Source organism: Ornithodoros turicata, chromosome 5 (genome assembly GCF_037126465.1).
Source record: "Ornithodoros turicata isolate Travis chromosome 5, ASM3712646v1, whole genome shotgun sequence".
In the NCBI taxonomy this organism is placed as follows: domain Eukaryota; kingdom Metazoa; phylum Arthropoda; class Arachnida; order Ixodida; family Argasidae; genus Ornithodoros; species Ornithodoros turicata.
The window spans coordinates 7,805,342-7,826,361 of NC_088205.1; the positions used below are offsets into that span (position 1 = coordinate 7,805,342).

The 21,020-nt window shown below is 43.1% G+C and overlaps 1 protein-coding gene and 1 long non-coding RNA gene across 5 annotated transcripts in view; one reads left to right on the plus strand and one right to left on the minus strand.

Moving 5' to 3' along the window:
• The window catches only part of LOC135393918 (uncharacterized), a 102,986-nt gene extending 99,890 nt beyond the window's left edge, over positions 1-3,096 (minus strand). Inside the window, exon 1 of the long non-coding RNA XR_010422726.1 lies at positions 3,001-3,096. This is a non-coding gene — a long non-coding RNA (uncharacterized LOC135393918). The remainder of the gene's footprint in view (positions 1-3,000) is intronic.
• The window catches only part of LOC135393911 (putative fatty acyl-CoA reductase CG5065), a 52,718-nt gene extending 32,293 nt beyond the window's left edge, over positions 1-20,425 (plus strand). For all 4 annotated transcript variants that reach the window (XM_064624257.1, XM_064624258.1, XM_064624260.1 and 1 more), the window contains exons 3-13: positions 1,114-1,230; positions 2,172-2,347; positions 3,053-3,125; positions 4,067-4,173; positions 6,398-6,575; positions 7,671-7,715; positions 9,566-9,684; positions 11,669-11,908; positions 12,035-12,164; positions 13,103-13,230; positions 15,465-20,425. In XM_064624257.1, coding sequence (XP_064480327.1) covers positions 1,114-1,230; positions 2,172-2,347; positions 3,053-3,125; positions 4,067-4,173; positions 6,398-6,575; positions 7,671-7,715; positions 9,566-9,684; positions 11,669-11,908; positions 12,035-12,164; positions 13,103-13,230; positions 15,465-15,621 — 1,470 coding nt within the window. In that variant the 3' untranslated portion in view covers positions 15,622-20,425. The remainder of the gene's footprint in view (positions 1-1,113; positions 1,231-2,171; positions 2,348-3,052; positions 3,126-4,066; positions 4,174-6,397; positions 6,576-7,670; positions 7,716-9,565; positions 9,685-11,668; positions 11,909-12,034; positions 12,165-13,102; positions 13,231-15,464) is intronic.
• Positions 20,426-21,020: the final 595 nt, after the last annotated feature.

The window sequence follows — 21,020 nt, forward strand, 5'->3', positions numbered from 1 at the left end:
AGACATCATCAATGAGCTCATTCAAGCGGCGCCCATACCTTTTCCCGCACCGAACAAGCGCAACTGAGAGACGTGCTTTTCCTTGAGCGCGTGCATTACCATAGCGGTGTCCGGATTGTGGGTAGAGATTGTGGTATAGCGTGAGCCACCAAGGCGCTGTCTGCCAACGTCCGGAGTATTTTTTATTTTTAATTCCGTGTTAGCGTCGCGAAGCAACTGTGGCCATGAGCGGCGTACAGACGTGGACAGATGGAGAGAGGACAGCAGGAAGGAGTGGGGGACACAGGGGTTAGTATGCGTCCTGGGCCGTCTTCAGGGGGCACTGTGCTAACATTAATCTGTAAAGTCTTCAGAAAACCCAGGGAAACCCTCGGACAGCACATCCGGTGACAGGATTCGAACCCGTGTCACCTCCTAGTCTCGGCGTGGAAAGCGATCATCCTAACCACAACGTCCGGAGTAGAGCATACGTTCTACACAGGCCTTGAGTTGCTTTCATTATGAACACTTGATGTTTCTAACAGTTTGTCCAAAGAGCAAAAGTCATTGCCTGCCAAAGTCTGCAATATTTTACACAGGGCTTTCTAATAAATGAATGGTGAAGACACAAATATCGCCTCGCATTATTTTATGGTGATAAAGTGCCATCAGTCACAGCCATCAATGCAACACAGAAGTTACATTGCGAGGGTGTTAGATTATTGTCACTGGTTTGAGAATGTTGCGCACCATTTCTGCACTGGTAAAGGGCTATTTTTTGAAATTACTATTAGGTTCCCCAGTCGGATTTATTTGAATTCATGCTACAGGTGTCACGACACTTGCTCACCTGCCTCAGGGGTTTTAGGATAGGAAAATATAAAATTTCCGTCACCTTTGAATTGTGTGGGCTACTATAATTGCTGCAGTGCGTGCACCCAGTACATAGCGGGTAACACGAGCTTGCATAAATTGAAGCGCGTAACCGGTTTCTCGGTATGGTCAAGGTGCTCGGTGAAGTTAATTCAAAATCACTGTTACCAGAAACATTGTATGTCCATGTGACTTTGAAATACTCAAAATTGGTGTACTTTTAAGCAAATTTCTATACTGTTGTCCAACTGCTCACCGCAGGTTCTGCTCGAAAAGCTCCTGAGGTCATGCTCTGGCGTGAAGCACATATACCTGCTGATGCGGGGCAAGAATGGCACGGATCCACGTGCCAGATTAGAATCGGTGCTCACTTCCAAGGTAGGCTGTGCAGTGCACGTCGCATAATTTACTAGGCATTTTCAAGTGAGGCAGTTTGTCTTTAAAGGGACGGTCTCGTATCCCTTGCGCCTCTTATAAAGTGTACCACTCAATTGCCCTTTGTTGAAAGTGGAACACTGTGAATTTACCCAAAATACGACATGTTATTAAATAACCGAATTAAATTGATAAAGATTGCGGAGCATGCCGCGATCTGTGCTGGCAACAGTAAGAACTAGGGTTGCCACCAGGCCGGTATTATACCAGCACGGCCGGTTATTTGCCCGCTCTGCCGGTTGCCGGTAGGAAGATGATACCGGCAGCCTTATGCCGGTATTTGTGGCTCAACACCTTTCATTGGGGCTTTTACATGGTTTTCTTTTTAACATTCCACTACAGCTTGAATAAATCTGGAGCACAGACCCAACTCCGTAGTCACCAGTCGTTTTCTTAGTTATTCATTATTATTATCATTGTTGTCTCGAGGGAGTACACTGGTTCCTTCTTTCTCTCTCTCTGTATACTCTCCACCCCTCACCCACTTTTCCTTTCCCGCGAACATTTCCTCCTTTCCCTCTAACCCACCCCCTCCCCCTCAGCCGGTATTTTTCACTACGAAAGGTGGCAACCCTAGTAAGAACGGCCACGTCGCCCTGCGGGAAAGTCAGTGACAGGATACAGAAATCGTCCGGGCTCGGCCTGGGCCTAAAAATGCGGCCCGCGCAGGGCTCTACACCACAATGCTCATGGATGCTTTCTCATGAGATTCTTGTGAAACGAATTGTGCAGTGAGGAGACACCCATAGAGCGAAAATACTGTGCAGAGTGATACAGATAGATGTTGCATGATGAAGAAAGCAGGGCCTCGAGTAGTGCTACACGTCACTTCCTCGCACCTTTAAACCATGTGGAATGAGAGGTAACTTTCACCTGCCCTTCAGGTGTTCGAACGTTTGAAGCAAGAACAGCCGACAGCCCTACAAAAGGTGTCCCCCATAGCCGGAGACCTCACGCAGCCCGATCTCGGTCTCAGTGCTGCGGATCGGCAAACGCTCGTCGAAAACGTCTCCATCGTCTTCCACTCTGCTGCCACCGTAAAGTTTGATGAGCCTCTCAAGTGAGCCCACCTTCTTCTACCTTCCATCTTTGAGTTCTACGAAATATCTTTCCAAGATTTTAACTAGGGACGGGCCAACCGAATCCCCGAATCCTAGGCAGGGATTCGAGATTCAGGAACCCGAATCCCAGTGCCCAAAACGGCGAATCGAAATCTTTCGAATCCACCAACCACATTCGTTTGTTTCTTTCTGAAATTGGCGCCTCCGGAGTCTGTCGAAAGCCTGACTGACCTGATCCGCGGCGCACCAAAACAACAGCATAAAGCTACGACATTACAAGTTTAAAAGCAACATTGGTTTTGCTTTTTTTGATTGTTTCTTGGTTTTATGGAAAGAATTCGGACACGAGCGTTTATGTGTTTCCTGTAGTCGATGAACAACAAGTTAAATAAATAACATTTAAGAAGTAGTGTATGGGTATGTTTTCTCCTGAAAGTGAACCGTTCTTTAATTTGTTTTTCATTAAACAAAGATACCAAGTTCTGCTTTGAAACACTTTTCAGTAGAAGTGTTTTCCTCTCTGGCTTTTTAAACTTTTTTTAAAGAAAGGATTGGAAAGATGCGAGATTCGTGGATTCGCAGAACCTTCCTTGGTTTCGGATTCGGTAAATTCTAGATTTGTTACCATCTATAACTTCAACTATTATATTACCTGAATGCCTCCTGCACGTTGCACCTCCAAAGTGGTTGCCGTTTCTTTCCAGACGTGCCGTTCAGCTCAACGTTCTTGGAACACGTCGTGTAGTCGACCTCTGCAAAGAGATGCCAAATTTACGCGTGAGTTACTGCAGTATTGTACAGTGCCTACTGTCATTGTTGTGGTAGATGAGCGGGAAGGTGTGAAGGAGGTATAATTAGGGTTGCCACCAGGCCGGTATTATACCGGCACGGCCGGTTATTTGCGCGCTCTGCTGGTTGCTGGTAAGAAGGTGATACCGGCAGCCTTTTGCCGGTATTTGTGGCTCAAGACCTTTCATAAGGACTTTTACGGGGTTTTCCCTTCAACATTCCACTACAGCTTGAATAAATATGGAGCACAGACCCAACTCCACAGTCACCAGTCATTTTCTTAGTTATTCATTATTATGATTGTTCATTGTTATTATTATTACCATTGTTATTCATTACGTCTTGTGTTCGGAGGGGACAAGAGCAGTGGTTGTGCAAAGCTGTTGGTAGTTGTGTCGAGCCGGCTAGAACGTTCCTCACCCACTTTCCCTTGCCCACGAGTCTTTCCTCCTTTCCCTCTATTCCACTTCCTCTCCCTCAGCCGGTATTTTTCACTCCGAAAGGTGGCAACCCTAGGTATAATCCACCCATTTTTTAGAGTATTCAGCAACTGATAACCAATATCGCTTCCTAATCTCCCGAGAAGGAAGCCTTCCTCTGAACTATTTACGAGTTTTGCGGAAGTGTTGAATGAATTAATCAGTACTATACTGAGACAAAAATGTAAAATTATTATTGTGTTTCAATTGTGGCAGACTGAAGTTCAAATGCAAATGTTTATTGTGCGGTGAGTGTTAAAACAACTATAGAAAACAAACGTTCTTGTTGAAACAAATTGATTTCGGTTTCTGGTGATGGAAACGAAAATATATTTGTTTTTGTTTTGATTTTTGTTTCTCGCGTAATCGGGGCAGTTAACGTTTCTCATTAACGTTCATCGTTTCCGTTTCTGGTAGTAAACCCTGACGTTGCTTCTTTTTCTTTCTTAGGTGCTTGTACACGTATCTACAGCATACTGTAACTGTGATAAGGATGAAATAGACGAGGTGGTTTATCCACCTCCACTAGATCATCGAAACATTATTGAAGCAGCACAGTAAGTAGTTTGTTCATTCTGTCGTTCTTCATTTTCCATGTGTTATCAAACAAAAGGAAAGCAAGTGCAAACCACAGAGGTTGCCGTCTCAAAAACTTGAATTATTGACTAACACTATAAAATAGCATGAAAAAAAAAAAAAAAAGAAGTTGCAAACAAATTGCACAGTGATAAAATACTGTTCAGTGACTTGATTTGTAAAAGAAAACACTGTTAAGTGAAAATGTTTTGTAATGTTAAGTGAAAACACGACCCCCCGTACGGTCGTGTTCCCTATGTAAAAACCCTATCTCCTGGACGATGCTGCGCCGCAAAGCACAAAATTTTCTTAGGACCGCCCCCCCCCCCCATGACAGACCCTTAAATCGCCCCTGCCCCGGAAGTATATGTAGCTATAGGTTTATAGAATTATGATCATATCGAATGCACTAGGTCTCACTTGTTTTTAGAGCACAGAGTGTTTAAAACATTTACCATTTCATAGACCTCAGCATACATTGACAGGGGGCAGTTCCCCAATGTGGTGCTCACTCACGAAGGAACGTGTTACAGTAGGGGAAGACATGTTGCACTCCATCCCATTATCTGGTGCACAGACTGACTACAATGATAATATGTATGATATGTTTATGTGCACTCGGGAGAGAGGAAATGTTCTCTCACAGCACTTGCTTTTTTGGTGTCCAATAAGCCCCAAGTTTGGGTTGGTATCATTGTTGATGCATGTTTAGGAGACAAGACAACACAAAACATGATTCCTAAAAAAGAGGGAGAGTCATTCAACAACTTCTTTAAGGTCTGGAAGCTGCATGACATGAAATGTGCTCCAGAAATCTGTTAAAGGGGTTGGGACACCTAGATGGATGTGGTTCATTACATCATGGATGTGTTGTACCGCACACTAGAATACTGAGGAATGACATGTTCTTCTACATGGCATACTTAGCGAGCTACAGGCCCTTGAACACGCTCCTGAGCAAAGCGCAGACGTTAGAGAGCTCAGAGATGCATCCATTCTCCTTGGCAGACGCAAGCACGTGACCTCTCGTGCGCCGCCTCACTGGCGGCGGCAAGGACTGTGATGTCGGGGCCGCGTGGGTTTCGATACACACAACGCCCATTTTCTTTGCTTCTATTACCCATGCCGCTGTGAAACTTTCGATGCAGGTTCACATCGGTGCAAAGAACCGTCTTTTTCATTTATCTGGGATGACCTGTCACAACCCCTTTAACTGTCGCAAAGGTAGTGGGGTCTTCCATTGGTTTTGGGGTGGCACATTTACATTTGGTAAGATTATTTTTCAACTACACTCTTCATTCTGAACAATACTTTTTTTACCACGTGTGCCACAGTGCCATCAAACTTTTTCCCACATATACTTTGTAAGTAAGGTTTCCGAGTTTTTGGAGTTTTCATTTTGGAAAATTCGGAGGGTGTTTATCGGAGTTTTCAACACTTGGGTGTTGGAAAAATAGGAGTTTATTGGATAAATCTGATTTTTTGTAAAAAACATCGGAGCGACTTTATCGGAGTTTATCGGATAAATCCGAAAAGTCTGAAGCCTATTATAAGCTATAACCTTAATGTTTGCAAGTCAATAATTTGCATTGTAATGAGCCAGTTTTGCAAGATTTGACATGCAAACAGTTGGTTACTGGTAAGCACTTTAACTGCTTTACAGCGCATGCATGTGCAATGTCACTTTTATCGGATGCAATACAAGCTGTCTCAGGCTTATGACGAAGTAAGCCAATCGAGCAATGAATCTTAGCATCCAGACTTCACATTGAGTAGCCATGCCCTGCGCCCGATTCACAGAAAATTGGGACTGCACAATTAAAGGAGCATGAAAGGACTCGAAAAAAGAATATATCTTTATATCACATGGTAAAAAAAATATATGTTATATGTGCCTTCCATGCTTCTTCAACATGTTTCCTAATGTGTGCCAGGGGTGGATTTAAGGGTCTGTCATGGGGGGGGGGGGCGGTCTTAAGGAAATTTCGTGCTTTGCAGCGCAGCATCGTCCAGGAGATAGGTTTTACATAGAGAACACGACCGTATGGGGGGGGGGGGAGCGACCGCCCCTTCCTTAAATCCGCACCTGGTGTGTGCAGGGCTTCAGACTCGTGCGAGACGTGTGCACATTTCGAGACCCCCAGAGTACAGGTGTGACACACTCTTTCCGCTCTTTTTCTCATAAAGCAATTTTGATGCTTTCAGGTGGATGGATGACACAATGATGAACACCATGACACCATTCCTACTTGGGAAAAGGCCAAACACGTATACGCTCACTAAGGCCCTGGCCGAATCCTTGGTGGTGGAAGAGCGGGGTCAGCTCCCCATTGCCATTGTACGGCCATCTATAGTCACTGCCTCTTGGAAAGAACCCTTCATGGCAAGTGCTGTACTATTCTCTAAGGTTAAACTCAGCTTTCAGCTCAGTGCCAGCAAGCACTAACCTGAATTACTTGACCAAAATTGTGACTGGAAAACATAGCAGTCATGACGAGACATGTAACAGCCATCGGTCCTAGCGCATATTTCTTCGCAAAGATGAAAAGGACTTTCTGATAATTACCTTGTTTTCCGGTGTATAATGTGCACTCATTTAAAAAATTATCTATGCATAATGTGCACCATAGAGGTGAAAATACTGGTGCCAATATACTGCACGGAAGCTGTAAGCTCTACACGCTGTTGGTGTTCATTGTTGCACGTCGAATGTTAGCACTTTTCATTACATCTATCGTGGATGCCGTGTTTCCTCAAAGCCACTAAACTCCGATCTGACAGTGTAGAAGTCATACCAGTAGACTCCAGTTTCACTGAGCTGTTTCACGTGACTTTTCGATAACACCGGCCTTCTGGATCAGGATTACTGACTCCTTGACAGTGTCCCATGCTTCCTGAATTCATTTCACTACCTCGGTGTATGATGCCTGCTTCCATTCTTCGTTGCTTGCCATCTATCATCCAGCTTTTCCGAACGTGGCACTTAGACAAACGATTCACGCCTTTGTCAAGTAGCTGGACTGAAGCATGCGAATACAGGTTTCATGGCACCTTCTTACGGATGGATCTTTCGGGGGGAAACTCTGATGTACAAGTATAACGTGCAGGAAGGGAAGGCACAAGAGGCGTCCCATAACAAAGCCTGACAAAATATACGCATGTGCCTCGAAACTGTTGCCCTCATTTTGAATATAAGCCCCGTCACCCACTACCTAGTCTTCATACCTTGGTGTTGACTATGTATTATTTTATGTCTTTTGGAGGCGCCAAACCCTCAGATATTAATGAACGACTAATGTTGTAAGGAACGTACTAAACAAAGTTGCGGTGAGATACTGCTGGTAGCTTTTTTTTTAGTTGCGCACTGCTGCCTCATTATCGCATACTGAAGTGTACAAACTGTTTCAGTAGGGTATGACTTTACAGTTGAGTGATACCCATATATATATCTCACCCATACTCTTTTATCGCTTTACAGGGTTGGGTGGACAACTATAACGGCTTCACAGGCATTATAGTATCAGTAAGTTCTGTATTATCTCATGTATAGAGACAGTGGGAGGATCACTGCAATTGGAGACTGCTTAAAGGGACTATGAAGCAATTGCTTTCACATTTTTGTTTGACAGAAGAAACATTCTGGAACAAACAACCAAAGTTTTACATTCAGCAAGCGAATGGTTTTCTCACGAGAGAACTTGAAGGGACTGTTGCATCCGCCTCTGTCGATTCCGAAGCTATAGTCCCGTTTTACTCCTCTTTCATAACTGACAATAACGCCGAAAACCTAATGAGAAAAAGTGGAGCAGTTTCTGCGCAATTTGATGTAAGGAAACCGGAGAAAACGACACTCGGACAAGGTCAGTCAGCACCCTTTGGCACGAACAGCTCCAATCAGGGCCTTTGGCGACCGGCCTGAGTGAAGCTGATACACCTTATGATACGCTATGACGAGCAGAAAAACTTCACCCTGTCACCACTGTGCCCGTGGTGACAGGGTGACAAAGTCACTACTTCTCGCATAATATGCCCATGATTGGCTGACGCTCCTTTCTGGGAACCATGTGCAAACCCAACGTAAGGAGGTACCTAGGACCACACACATAGTACAGTCGGGCCCGTTTGTAACAACATTGATGGGGACGCGAAATCAGACCATTATAATATCAGAGTATCGTTATACATGAACTTTTGCAAAATCGGCGGCTAGGATCAATGTTAACGCAGTAGAACGGTACAAGTAGAATGGCTGCTGAACATGCACGAAAGCATCTACCTCTAGATTGAAGTAGGCTTGTGTCACATGCTATGAAAAATTTTCAAATGACGACATGACCTCCACTGGAATATGAGTGTACGCACTTCGTGAGATCAGTGGTCTCGTCCATTGCTCGTCATGTAGTGTCGTGGTCATCATCGTTCTCACTATCGGAACTGCGCTGACCACTAGAACGCGCCTCGTCCAGGAGTACTTCGTCGACACACGTTTGAGCAGCGATGTACAATCGCCTGCTATAACACGCATTTTGGAAGGCATCATACTTCGGAACGAGGTTTTGCACGAATACAAAATCTGTCACACATGCACAGCTTAAAGTCAACACACACACTTTTCCTCATCAGAACACCTCTTGGAGCCATAGGTGCCATTGTAGCACACAGCAGCTCAGAAGAGACTTAATTGATGGTGAGAGAACAATGTGGAGAGGGAGCAACCTTCTTTACTTTTCGCGAGCGTTTTCAAAGGCTCGCGCTGTGCAACGCGCATATCTACTCCCTGTCAGTTGTGCACGATTAGTGCACTGCTGTCTCACTTTAATACATATACCTGGAGGTCATGGCTCTTGAAAGTGCCTCCTTCCTTTTTTCCAATAAAAAAATTGTCTTGCCACTCAGTTTAAGTGGGCGAGTTGATGGGAACCAGCAATTTGATCGTACTACCGGAGTTATCATTATATTGACGATTGTAATAAACGGGCTCAAATATGGTCAAGAAGAAAGAGGAGGAAGGTAACGGAAAGAGGAATGCGAAGTAAGATGAAGTAACTCACTGAAGAGGACATTCCTCGAGTCTGAGGCACAAAAAGAACAGAACTTGTTCCGTCCATTTTGTACTTCAGACTCGAGGAATGTTCCCTTCAAAGAGGAATTTTCAACCGTGCATCACTAAAAAATGGATATGGAAAAAATCTCTGGTGAATAAGAGTTCCTCAATGGGAAAAAAACGTTTTCAGTAAAAAATTTATTATGTGTGCAGGAAATTTTATAGTCCCTTTAACGCAGCCGCAGCAGTCCTTACAAGACATCCTGATCACTTGAGTATTCTCTTATTGCCCATGACCACTGAACTACTCCGTTGCTTTGCTTTTTCAGTGTGGTCTGGGATTGCTGCGGTCCGTGATTATTAACCAAGATAGTATAGCAGACGTAGTGCCGGTGGATATCGTAGTAAACATGTTGATTTCGGTGGCATGGCACACAGCAACACGCAGGTAAGTACGGGTTGCTCAACAAAGGATTTCGTAAAACGTTGCAACACATTGCATTATAAGTAGGGCCTGACTTTTTAGGGTTAAACCCGTATCCGCGCGATATTTACCCCCCGAACGAAATCTGTAAAATTCGGGTTTAACCCGAATCTACCCGAAAACATCCGGGTCGCGTGGCACACTCATAAGCATGCATTAAAATAAAGTTTGATAACATTGCTAAACATTAGTTCCATGTTAAGACAAATTTTTATTAAACAAAAAAAAAACTCACCCGAATACACCCGAATTCCTGACAACAGAATATGCCGTAACAGGATTTAACCCGAATACACCCGAAAAATATCACCCGATATTTACCCCCCGAATTTGGCCAAAAATAAAACCCGAAAAAGTCAGGCCCTAATTATCAGTGGGCCATGGATTCCTAGGCAAATGCCTTTTGTGTGTGTGTGCCTGTGTGGTTCTAATAGTGGCCTCTCAATACAGGAGCACGAACTGGGCACTGGGAAACCTCCTGCATCGATTTGATAGCGCCTATAAGTGCTTGTTCCAGCGTTAGTGCATATTTTAGTGTAGATGCCTAAAACTCAGATTAAACATAGAAAAATGCCTATACCTAATGGCCTTAAAGCGGTGGCAAAACTCCGTTATCCAGGCGAAACTGACATCGGTCACGTCGCACGTTCTTTTGAAACCATTGAGCGCTCGAAAGAAGCGAGCATCTCAAAGGTGCTGGAATGGAAGCTGAGAATTGAAAATCGGTTACTCGGTGCAGTCGCTGGTTCTTCCTCTCCCTTCCAGCACTGTGTCGTTTGGGTTCTGGGCGGCTACTATAAAGTATAGGCACGTTTTGGAACGGTTTTGTTGCAATTTAGAACTCTCGGGGCTATTGCTTGTTTACATCTAGAAAAGTCCCTGAAGCTATTTTAATATTTTAATTAGTCCCTTCTTTTTTTTTCTTGCAATGAATTTGACACGCGGTAAAATGCGTGGATTTGTGGATCACACGAGGGTGTGTGATGTACGAATGCAGGTACAGGTGTGGTACAATCCCTACAGTTTGGCAAGCTGAGGAAGCTGCTCTCCTCACAGGCAATCAGGGCTATAGGTACACAAAGGAAAGCAACGTTACTAGATTAATCTAGTAACGTTGAGGGAAAGTGATGCCGCATCCAGTGTGAGCAGACCTGATTCCCCATATTTGCCTGCTATTGGGAGCTTTGTGGTAATGCCGAAAACGAAATCTAGAAGGCGAAGCTTGAGAAGTTCGAGGACTAAGAAATTTGCACGTTAGACTAAAGCCTCCAATTCTCTAAACGCATCTCGCATATCGTCAATATGCTGCCCGCGACGAGGCCTTCTGAGAAGTGTCGTGGAACCGGTAGCAATGGCTAGAAGCCTTGTGGCCGTAGTAGGATGGACAAGTTTTGCATTTCGTGCAGCAAAAAGATTAGAAACGATTAGAAAAGATTAGTCAAAACTCCCATTTACGGTATTGTTCTTGCAGATTGAACTGATTTATTCATGAAAGATGAAAGTCACTGAAAAGGTTAGCCAGCTGTAGGACTCGAACCCACATCTTCTCAGAACGTCCTCAGAACGTCAATTCTATCATGATTTATTCACTTTGTGTTTGCGTTTTCAGAGCTACAGATTTGAAAAACCAACAATTTATAGTGCCTAAATCGGCATTTTTAGCACGTTTTATAGGTGCCTAAAACAAGTGTTTTTTTTCGTGCCTAAAAATCCAAACTCTAATTATAAGACATTGTTCGTGTAGGAGAACAACGCTACGTGCACACAAAGTGTCCTATCATGGTCCCCTAGTCGGTTATTTTGTTCCTCTTGTTGACGTTAATCGCAGTTAGAGCACGTGGACAAAGAAATGGACGGAGCATTGCAAAATTTTCTGATTCTCTGTAGAGGCCTACTGTCTAGTTCTCATTGGCGCTCATTCTGAAGAGACACCTGTGATCTGTTACAGAACTGAACACGTTCGGGTGTACAACTGCACTAGCGGCATGCTGCAGCGGCAGACATGGGGTGAGGTCACTGCCACAACTCACGAGATGATCATTCGTCACCCTCTGCCGCACGTCATGCGGTACCCCGTAGTGTCTTTCAGCGGTAGCCCCCTGGTGCATGACCTACGCCTCTTCTTCCTTCATTACCTTCCTGCTCAGGCCTTTGACATGGGGCTGAGGCTTGTCGGGAAAAAGCCCAAGTGAGCGATGTTGATCATTTTGTTCTATACGCTGTCAGGTGATGTTATTCACGGCTGAAGTTCCGTGCGAGATGAGTTTACGTTTGAAAGGTGCAGCATGTATTACAGCATGTGCTTTTATTGCAGGCTAGTAGAGTTATACCATAGGGTACGAAAAGGAATAGATGCAGTGCAATACTTCACAACTAATGGATGGCTCTTCCGTTCCAACAATGTAGTGGCACTGGTTGATGAACTCTCACCTACAGATCGGCAGGTACGTAGTTGTGCACAACAGCACTTGTGACACAACAATATTATTAGCCGCGTTCACATATGAATACATACAACACACACATATCGTACCCAATTTTCAAATCGAATCCACCCATGTAAACGGGTCAATTAGCTAGGAGAGCATATCGTATTCGTTCCGCTGAACAGAGGTGGATCTGCTGAACAGACAATGCGTATCGAGGGAAGAATGGAGGATTATGAGAAGCGGCGTTCGGCTGCGGGCTAGTTGCGTGTTGAGTCGTCTGCTAGTCTGGATGACAAAATGGTGATATTAGGGAGCTCTAAGCCACGCTCCGTTTTGTATATGTAGGTTAGTCTACACTGACACACACAGGGCTTGCAGCCGTAGAGCAGATTTCATTCTGAAGTATGCTTGAAAATGGGCCGTAGATGCTACGTTTTCGACGTTTTCACGTTCGGAGCGAAGGTAGCGGGACACCGCTACCACCAAAGTTAGAGGCGCACTTCCGATATAACATAGCGTGGCACCACGTCCGGTCTGGACTCGATGTGCATCCATGTAAATGGTGTCGTTTCGTCTTCTCTCTCGTTTAGACTACATTCGATACGCTTGTGTCGTGTTCATGTAAACGCGGCTATGTTCTCCTTGTTCCATATGTTGAAGTGCATGCAATTGGTTGCCTGTGCTGAAGGACTGGAGTATACATTTCTTTCTTGTTTCTTTTTTTTTTTTTTTTCAATGTGATCTATGGAAATGTAGCACGTAGTACAAATGTGTACCATCCCACAATTTCAAGTACAAATTTTCAGTGGATGCAGTAAGTAGCACTAGCTTCACACCCAACAAGAAATAGAAGATGGCAGACTAGACACAAATGCTCCAACGAATGCATGTATCAGGCTGTATATTGTGCAAATTCGGGACTCAGTTCTCCATGGGCAACATTTACTTTGCAGTTGTTCAACTTTGATGTCAGGACAATGCAATGGCTCCTGTATTGGGAGCAGTACGTCATTGGAATCAGGAAATACCTATTCAAGGAGGACGTCTCTAAACTTCCAGAAGCAAGGAAGCATATGAAATGGTAAGGGATAACGGTACCTTAACCTAGAACTCTTTTCTTATTACATACTACTTAGCTCCTTCTTCGTGTCTTAGCTACTGGTTATTAACGAGTCAGAAAAGTGCATTCTTGTGTACTTTTTTTTCTTGTATACTATGCAACAATGTAATACTTAGGAGTAGGTTTACAGCCTATACAGAGTGCTTTTCTTTTTGTCATCACAGATTTTTTTTCTAAAATCCTGTGAAAACAGCATAAATACAGTTTTTGCAGGAGGTTATACGAACAGGTGGACATCCTCTCGAAGAGGGCATGTAACTGCTAGATGTCAAATTGTGTAAAATTCATGGACTTTGGATCCGACCTAAACTCAAATACGTGTGTAGCATATGGGATCCTCATCACTCTTACCTTATTAATCAGCTAGAGTCTTGTCAAAATCATGCCGCTCGTTTCGTCTCAAACAACTACGCTTATCCGTCCAGCATCACATCTATCTTCAACTCCGCAGAAAATTATCTGGTTTATGTCTATTTCATAAATTTTTTCATGATCAGCTCTTAAGACCTAATTTGCTCGTACCAGCATCCTACTTTTCACCTCGCCGAGACCACAATTTTAAAATTCAGCCACTTTTTTACAGAACAGCTTAGCATTCCAATTCGTTTTTCCCATTAGCCATCTGGTAATGGAACAGCCTTCCACACTCGCTAGTCATCCTTACTGATCACACCGTATTTAAACAGGAACTTGCCAGATTGTTTGATTTAGTTTGAACGTTCCTAACCTTACTTATAAGTGCATCATGTTCTCTTATTTTACACTGTATAACTTATTATGCACTGTGTGTTCAGTTGATTGCCTATGTTAAAACTACTACTCACTTTAAAACAGTACAATGTTCCATTGCCATGCTCTGTTTTTTGTTGTATGCTTTTATATTTTGTTAACTCTACTATGTTGATGTCCCCCACCCCTTCATGTAACGCCTGCAAAGGCCTTTGAGGTATATGCACAAATAAATAAATAAACTAACTGTTTAATTAAGGGCTTACGTGCAAGACTGAGGCAGTAGAAATCGAGGCAGTTCTCATTGAAAGCCATTCTATTTCTTTTAAATCTTGAAACATGGAAATATCCATCGCTGAATTTTGCTCTGCAAACGAGCCAAAGCCAAAGCTGCGTGCAGGGAGGACAAACGCTCATTCCACATCAGAGGGCCACATGCTTGATTTGAGTGGACGCTGGGAAGCTGGCACGGGCAATCACTCGGCAGCAAAGATAAGCCGCTGATGGCAAAAGCCATATCTTCACTGCGTTCCTGATACGTGCAGTTTTTGTTCTGACTCATTTCCATAGCAAAACTTGGCTTCAAGTTTTAGCAAAATTCACATCTAAATTCTAGAAGAGGAAGAAGAAGAGCTATGTTTTGGTAGCTTAGCTACGCTGTTACTTCATCACCAAAAAGGGATTTCGGTCAGGTTCATAGCTCTTTCTGTGTTCATAGGCTCAGATGGAGTTCTAGCAGGCTGTTTTCAAGAATCATTCACTCATCAATGTAGCCTTTCCAAATGCCCATTCTATCGCCTACAACACATGAAAATTTGTGGGGCCATCATGCAGCCCACTCCGCGATAGCACTCCACCAAACGTGGGAGGTATAGTGTACGTCTGTGATGACGGAGGCAATGCAGTGCGACGCAGCCTAGTTGAGCTTCAGCCACAGATGAACAAGAACGCACAATTCGAATAACTCAGGAGAAAGGCAGTCTGTGAAAAAAACTGGTCGGGTCACAAGCTGGGTCGGAGAGCAGAGTATTTTCTTTTTTTTTTCTCTCTCTCTTCCTGGTGTGTTATTAATGCTACCCTATTCGGTGCTAGACTATTCAGTGGAAACAGTGTGGTACCATTATGTTACCATTATGTTGTGTTATACCATATACCATTATACCATAGTATACCATTATACCATAGTATACCATTATGTTACCATTATACCATATTATACCATTATGTTACCATTATACCGTAGTATACCATTATGTTACCATTATACCATACCATTATACCATTATGTTACCATTATACCATACCATTATACCATTATGTTATGTGGTACCACAATGGTAACATATAAAAATTGCATGAGAGCAGCGAGTGTACTTCTTGCAAATGGAGGCACGTAATAGCATCAACAATGAGGTCAAAGCACGTTTGTTCACAGCAGCTAACTGACACGCATTCTCTCACTTTAGGTTATACTTGGTGCACCTGTCCCTAAACCTGCTAACGCTAGCGTTCGTGTGGCGGTTGCTTGTTGTGCGTTCAGCAGCAGCTCGGAACCTGTGGTATTTCATGCTTACCTTCGTGGGAAGGCTGTACAAGATCCTACCCATGCTGAACCCACACTGACAACAGCAGAAGGACGTTTCGCAACTCTATTCCACACTGTGCAGTCGTTACTCCAAAATGGTTGCCCTGCGACAGCACCCCCTCGGCCATGTGTCGTTCGTGTCGAGAGGAAGGTGAGACGGAAGGGGATGTTGAAGATGATGAACACTGTGCTGCGCGTATTCCATGGCCTCTGGACACATTTTGCACACTTCCTATCCCGAGTGAATTTTTTTTTTCTTTCTATTTCTTCCTGTTTTTTTTTTTATATATATATAATCTGTCTCTTTAGTAATGTCATGGTGCTGCCTGCGAATGGAATTAGTTCCAAATGGACTAATGCTGTCGTTAAATGATGCAAAATTTATATTTTACACATGCAGCTCAAACTATCTCAACTAAGAAGCATCTCAGTGTTGCATTTGAAGTGAAAAAAAAAAGGTCATAGTCATATCTTGCAGTTTGAGAGTAATGTGAATACCTGTATCTGAGACATTTTTCTTGTCGTCATAATTTATCCCACAGAAGTTACGCCGTCAGCTAATATTGTAGCGGCAGTTGTAAGAAACATTGCCAAAAAAAGCAGAGATACGATCATTGCCCCAGTTGGATGTCTTTCCCCTCTTCACAATAGCTTACTCAGTGCCACTTAGAACTATACAGAATGCAGCCTACTTTCAACATCATAGTGACAGGATGAATACCACTGTACATAAATATACTTTTCCTAAATGCAGGTTATTTTTGCGGCCCAAGTTTGTTTCAAAATGGAGCTGTCAGTCTTTTTTAAGCACCTTTTTCTAGGTCTCCGTACACCACTAACGTACAATAGGCTACAAATGCAGCTGCCGACTGTGGCAAATAGTTGCAAGTGCAAAGTGACGCCATTACCTATCATTCGAGCCACAATTTTGAACCCTTTTGAATACTATGTACATCATGTTAGCAAACTTTGCCCCCCTCTTCCAGTGTAAAACACGCGTACATATATGGTACGATATGCCAGAATCCTAGCTAACATTGAGTGTGTTTTACTGCAGTTTTGTACAGGTATTTATGTGAAGGCAGTTGCCTGCTGCAATCAGTCGATCATGGATCATAGGCAGTACCTTAGGCGAGTCTTGGTATTGAATGCACCCTTGATTCCAGACGTCATGGAGTCATGTTTGTGATAACCTGTTACAGCTGTGGTTTTGCTGATTTGCCCCATTTTTAACAGATCTATTTATGACTGTTTTTGGTTGATTATACATACATGCATGAATGTACATACATTTCCCGTCAACAACTGCATTTTTTTTATTGTTTGCAGTAGTTCTCACTGCCTTTATTTTTGTTCAAGTCATTATATATCTTAGGTCAGCTGTACATGAATTGCAACACACTATTATGGATAGTGGTAGAGATGAGGCAGCGCTAATACGTGTTTCTTAGAGCATAAGTACTTTATGATTTTAATATGAATAAATTAAGCTCTCTGGGTGCTTCTTATTGTAAAACAAAGTTGATTATGACATTAAGAAGAGGGAAAAACTTCGAATCTGTCTGTTACTAACCTCAGGGTTAAGGAACGGTGGAACATCAGTATTGCACACAGCACAGGGAAAGCGCAACACAGCTATAAAAGTACAGATCCAATGTTTTTCGATATAAGAGAACATAATCTGAACACCACAGTAACCGCCAGCTATCTTGTATCAATGATAATATTTAATGCTGCTAAAACATCCCTTCCTGACACTCATTTGACTGGATTAGTACATTATTTTCTCTACTTGATATTGGGGTGTCGGCTAAAATTATGAAACGAAATTTGTCTAAGATATGTCTGATAATGTACAACACATTATACTGCGCATACCAAGTGAAGATATGTGACACTCTCCAGTTTTGATCTACTAAATAGACAATCCCCACTTTAGGAAAGCCCGATTACCCATGATTCCTTGTGGTAACATAAACTCTGGAAATGGTATATGAATCCACTCAGAAATAAAAATAGCGGTACTCGTAATTTTAAAAAGAAAAAGACTGCGTTCTTCCATGAAATGGAAAAGGCAAGAAATGCAAAAAATAAAAAAAAATGACAAACACACAAACACAACAGGCATTTGACTATTAACATGCTTTCTATTCCGAAGCGTGCTTTATAAGCAACCACATTACATTATATAATTGGGGTTTTAAGCAACGAGACAACTGAGATCATGAGCGACGCCACAGCGGTCGGTCTGTGGATTGCTTTTGCCCACCTGAGGATTCTTTTAACGTGCGATAAAAGCTCACCACAGGCACCCCGTATTTAACGTCCCTCGGTGAAGACAGCGACCACACTACACGTTTTTGTTCTAACACAAACAGCCCTTGTCATCCGGTTCCTATTCCCTACGTATACCCTAAGCAGATGTTAAGCACTTGACACAACAGAATTTCAGTTTTGGCCGGGATATGTGTGAAGGTTGGCACAGTGCCCTGCCTGTAAACTAATTTATGTACTTTCACAAAGCAGTCCTCTATGCCAATGTCCTAACTACGTTTGCTTTGAAGACAGACATAGATTACACGACCGGAAACGTGCATCCATTTGTTTCACAGTGTGGCTTATTCCAGTGGCTCTGTTTCGTATTTATGTTATCAGGTTTTCTTATTCATAACACAATTTGTGCCAATACTTCCGCTGTTGATATTTTTACAAATAGACACAAGCTCAAAAGCAGTGAATTGTGGTGCGTAAGATTGTACAAGTTGCGGTGCACATTTTTGAGACAGCAGTGTTGTTAAAACTTATGGTATTAAGGAATGTTTAGAACGTGTTCCATGTACTGCAGCAGTATCAGGCAGAAAGTCTAGAAATACAGTGAATGGATCGTATATCGCTCCGAGGTGAAAAATGTTGCATGTGGAATCCCTTGCAAGTGGTTTATGAACTGGGCTAGATTTAATGCACTGTGAGCACCTTAGGACCATATTCTTAAACGATCCTTCACTCGACCTTCAACATGTGCTGCTCCTCAAGACCGGTTTTGTGCCTCAAAAATTGACCGTGACTGGAAAACTCTCCCCCCCACCACCCCCACCACCCCCCACCGAGCAGAAGAAATCCTTGCCGCTTTCCTCAAAGTCAAATGCCTCCTCCTCACGTAAAGGAGCGATTCTTTCCTCCACTCACTGTAGTTGAGGCAGTGTGTCGAATTGAGGATCGTTTAAGAATACGGCCGTTAGTCTAAAAATGTATCGCCCATTTCTTGACAGATTGCCACGTACAATTTACAATTTGTGCTGGGACTACCGTATTTACTTGCACAATTAACACTCCCTCATTAAAAAAGTACACTCCCAACTTCGGCACCCAAACGTTGGTACTTTTTCCTACGTGTTTGACACGTTCCAACCTTAGCAGCTGCAGCGTAAATAACGCGACCGCTCTGCGGCGCTACAATTGTGGGTTTGGTGTTAATTATGTGAGTAAATATGGAATTTCACTCGATGGATGTTTTAATGTAAATAGCAGTTCCCCTTACCAACGGGCCCTAGCGAGCCCAAAGTTTGAGCATTCTTAAAACGTGCATGTTTATTAAGTAGTAGCGAAGTAGTTATTTGATTGTCTTTGCTACGAAACGGTGCAAGCTGTGGAATTTACTAACTGCCACTGCCCACGAGCAAGTGTCCAGATAGCTTCTTACAATTAATTTCACTCTTTCTCCACACATGTTATCTTCTCTTCTTTTTTTTTTTTTTATGTACCGTCGTTAATTCTGTCCTGTTTGGTGCGAAAGGTTAAACGGTTGTGGAATCAGTGTCGCACATTCCAAAAATTATGTGGAGGTTCATGTGCAGATGCTATGCAGCATCACTGCACATACAACGTGCGGTGGTCCCAGCCTAACTCCACGAAGGCTGATGGGACGTTAAAGTATGCGACTCGTGTGATTACAACTACACCTTGGTAGTAACATCACAACGCGTATGTTGATTGTTTAAAAGCAATCGTGGTTATTGAATTCGGAGGGATCACAGCGAGTTCTGTAACGTCGATTGATCGGTCTGGGACTGCCACTGACGCACCAGCCTGCTGTTGGGCTATGGGCCAGTACAAGACAAGCATTAGAATGTGCTTTTCAACAGAACGTCGTATTTCACCACATCACCTAAAACCGTTGAGGCATGATACATTAGGGGTGGTGATAGTGCATGTGTTGTGTGTAACCCAAAGTATAATTGTTCAGAATCTGTACAACGAAACAGAGCCTGCGGACAGCATAGTTGACCACCTTTATTGTATATCAATGACCACTTAGCTGCACCATCATCACCCCCTATGCAAGCATAGTACCCCGAATGAGTCTGCATTCGTTCCTTTGGACATTCGGAAACCTTGACATACTGTAAACCTTCAAACTCGTACCTTGATCTTGCAGACGTGTGTTGTGCGTCGTTACTTAGGGGGCAGAGTAGCCAGCGTCTGTCCGATGCAGTAGAGTGTTTCCCACCCAATCCTTCCAAGTTTGGGTAAAAAGCGCACGCAGGGTGATGAACTTGTCTTTAGAGGGAATGAATTTATCCTTTGCCAAGCCACTATAGTGTGAGAATGTTGGAAAAATTAGGAATGGATGAGAATGGTGCACGGAAATCTAGTCCACTTCCGCGAAGAACAAGACTTAGTATTTGTATAAACTACCCTTACAGTCCCACCTGCTTCTGTCTCTGTCACTCGTACCTAGATTGCTAGCAGTGTTGACAGGGGCACATGTATGTATCATAGATTTCAATATGAACTTTGAATATCTCGAAGCAGCTCAAAATAAAAATTTCTCGATGAGCAACACGTCGGGCTTGGCGCGCTTCTGTCACTTCTGCGTCTCAGTTCTGCTTGTGCGCGGATTGGACAACAGGAATCACGTGATTAGGTATCGCGCGGTTTCGGTTTTGTTCTTGCTGCTGACTCGGTATCAACGTTGCTCTACTCTACTCGGGCTGGCGTGCGCGAAGTTGTGACTTGTTAGGTTCTGACATTCTTGGCCGACCTTGTTCATCAGATAAGTACAGCTCCTCGGGTTCTGTTCGTAATTCATGTTTCGATTTGACTCTTTCTTTTTTTCTTTTTTTCATATCAAGAAAATTGGCTATTTATGACATATTTATTATAATTACAATTTTGTCTATGTATACTAGTTCAAGAGGGTCACTTTATGGGCACACCGGCAACCTACTGACGCGTTTTCCTCATTTATTTTTATAATACTTTTTATTTTATTTTATTTTTTATTTTTTTAGAGAGAGATGAGAGATTTTTTAGATGAGATAGAAGTTCACGTCAATGTCAACTTCTGCTGCTTTTGAAGCTTTAGCACCATTGCCGTTTTGAAAAATAAAAGGGTCGATCCAATATTAACGCGTGGCAATGGCCCCGGAAATAAAGG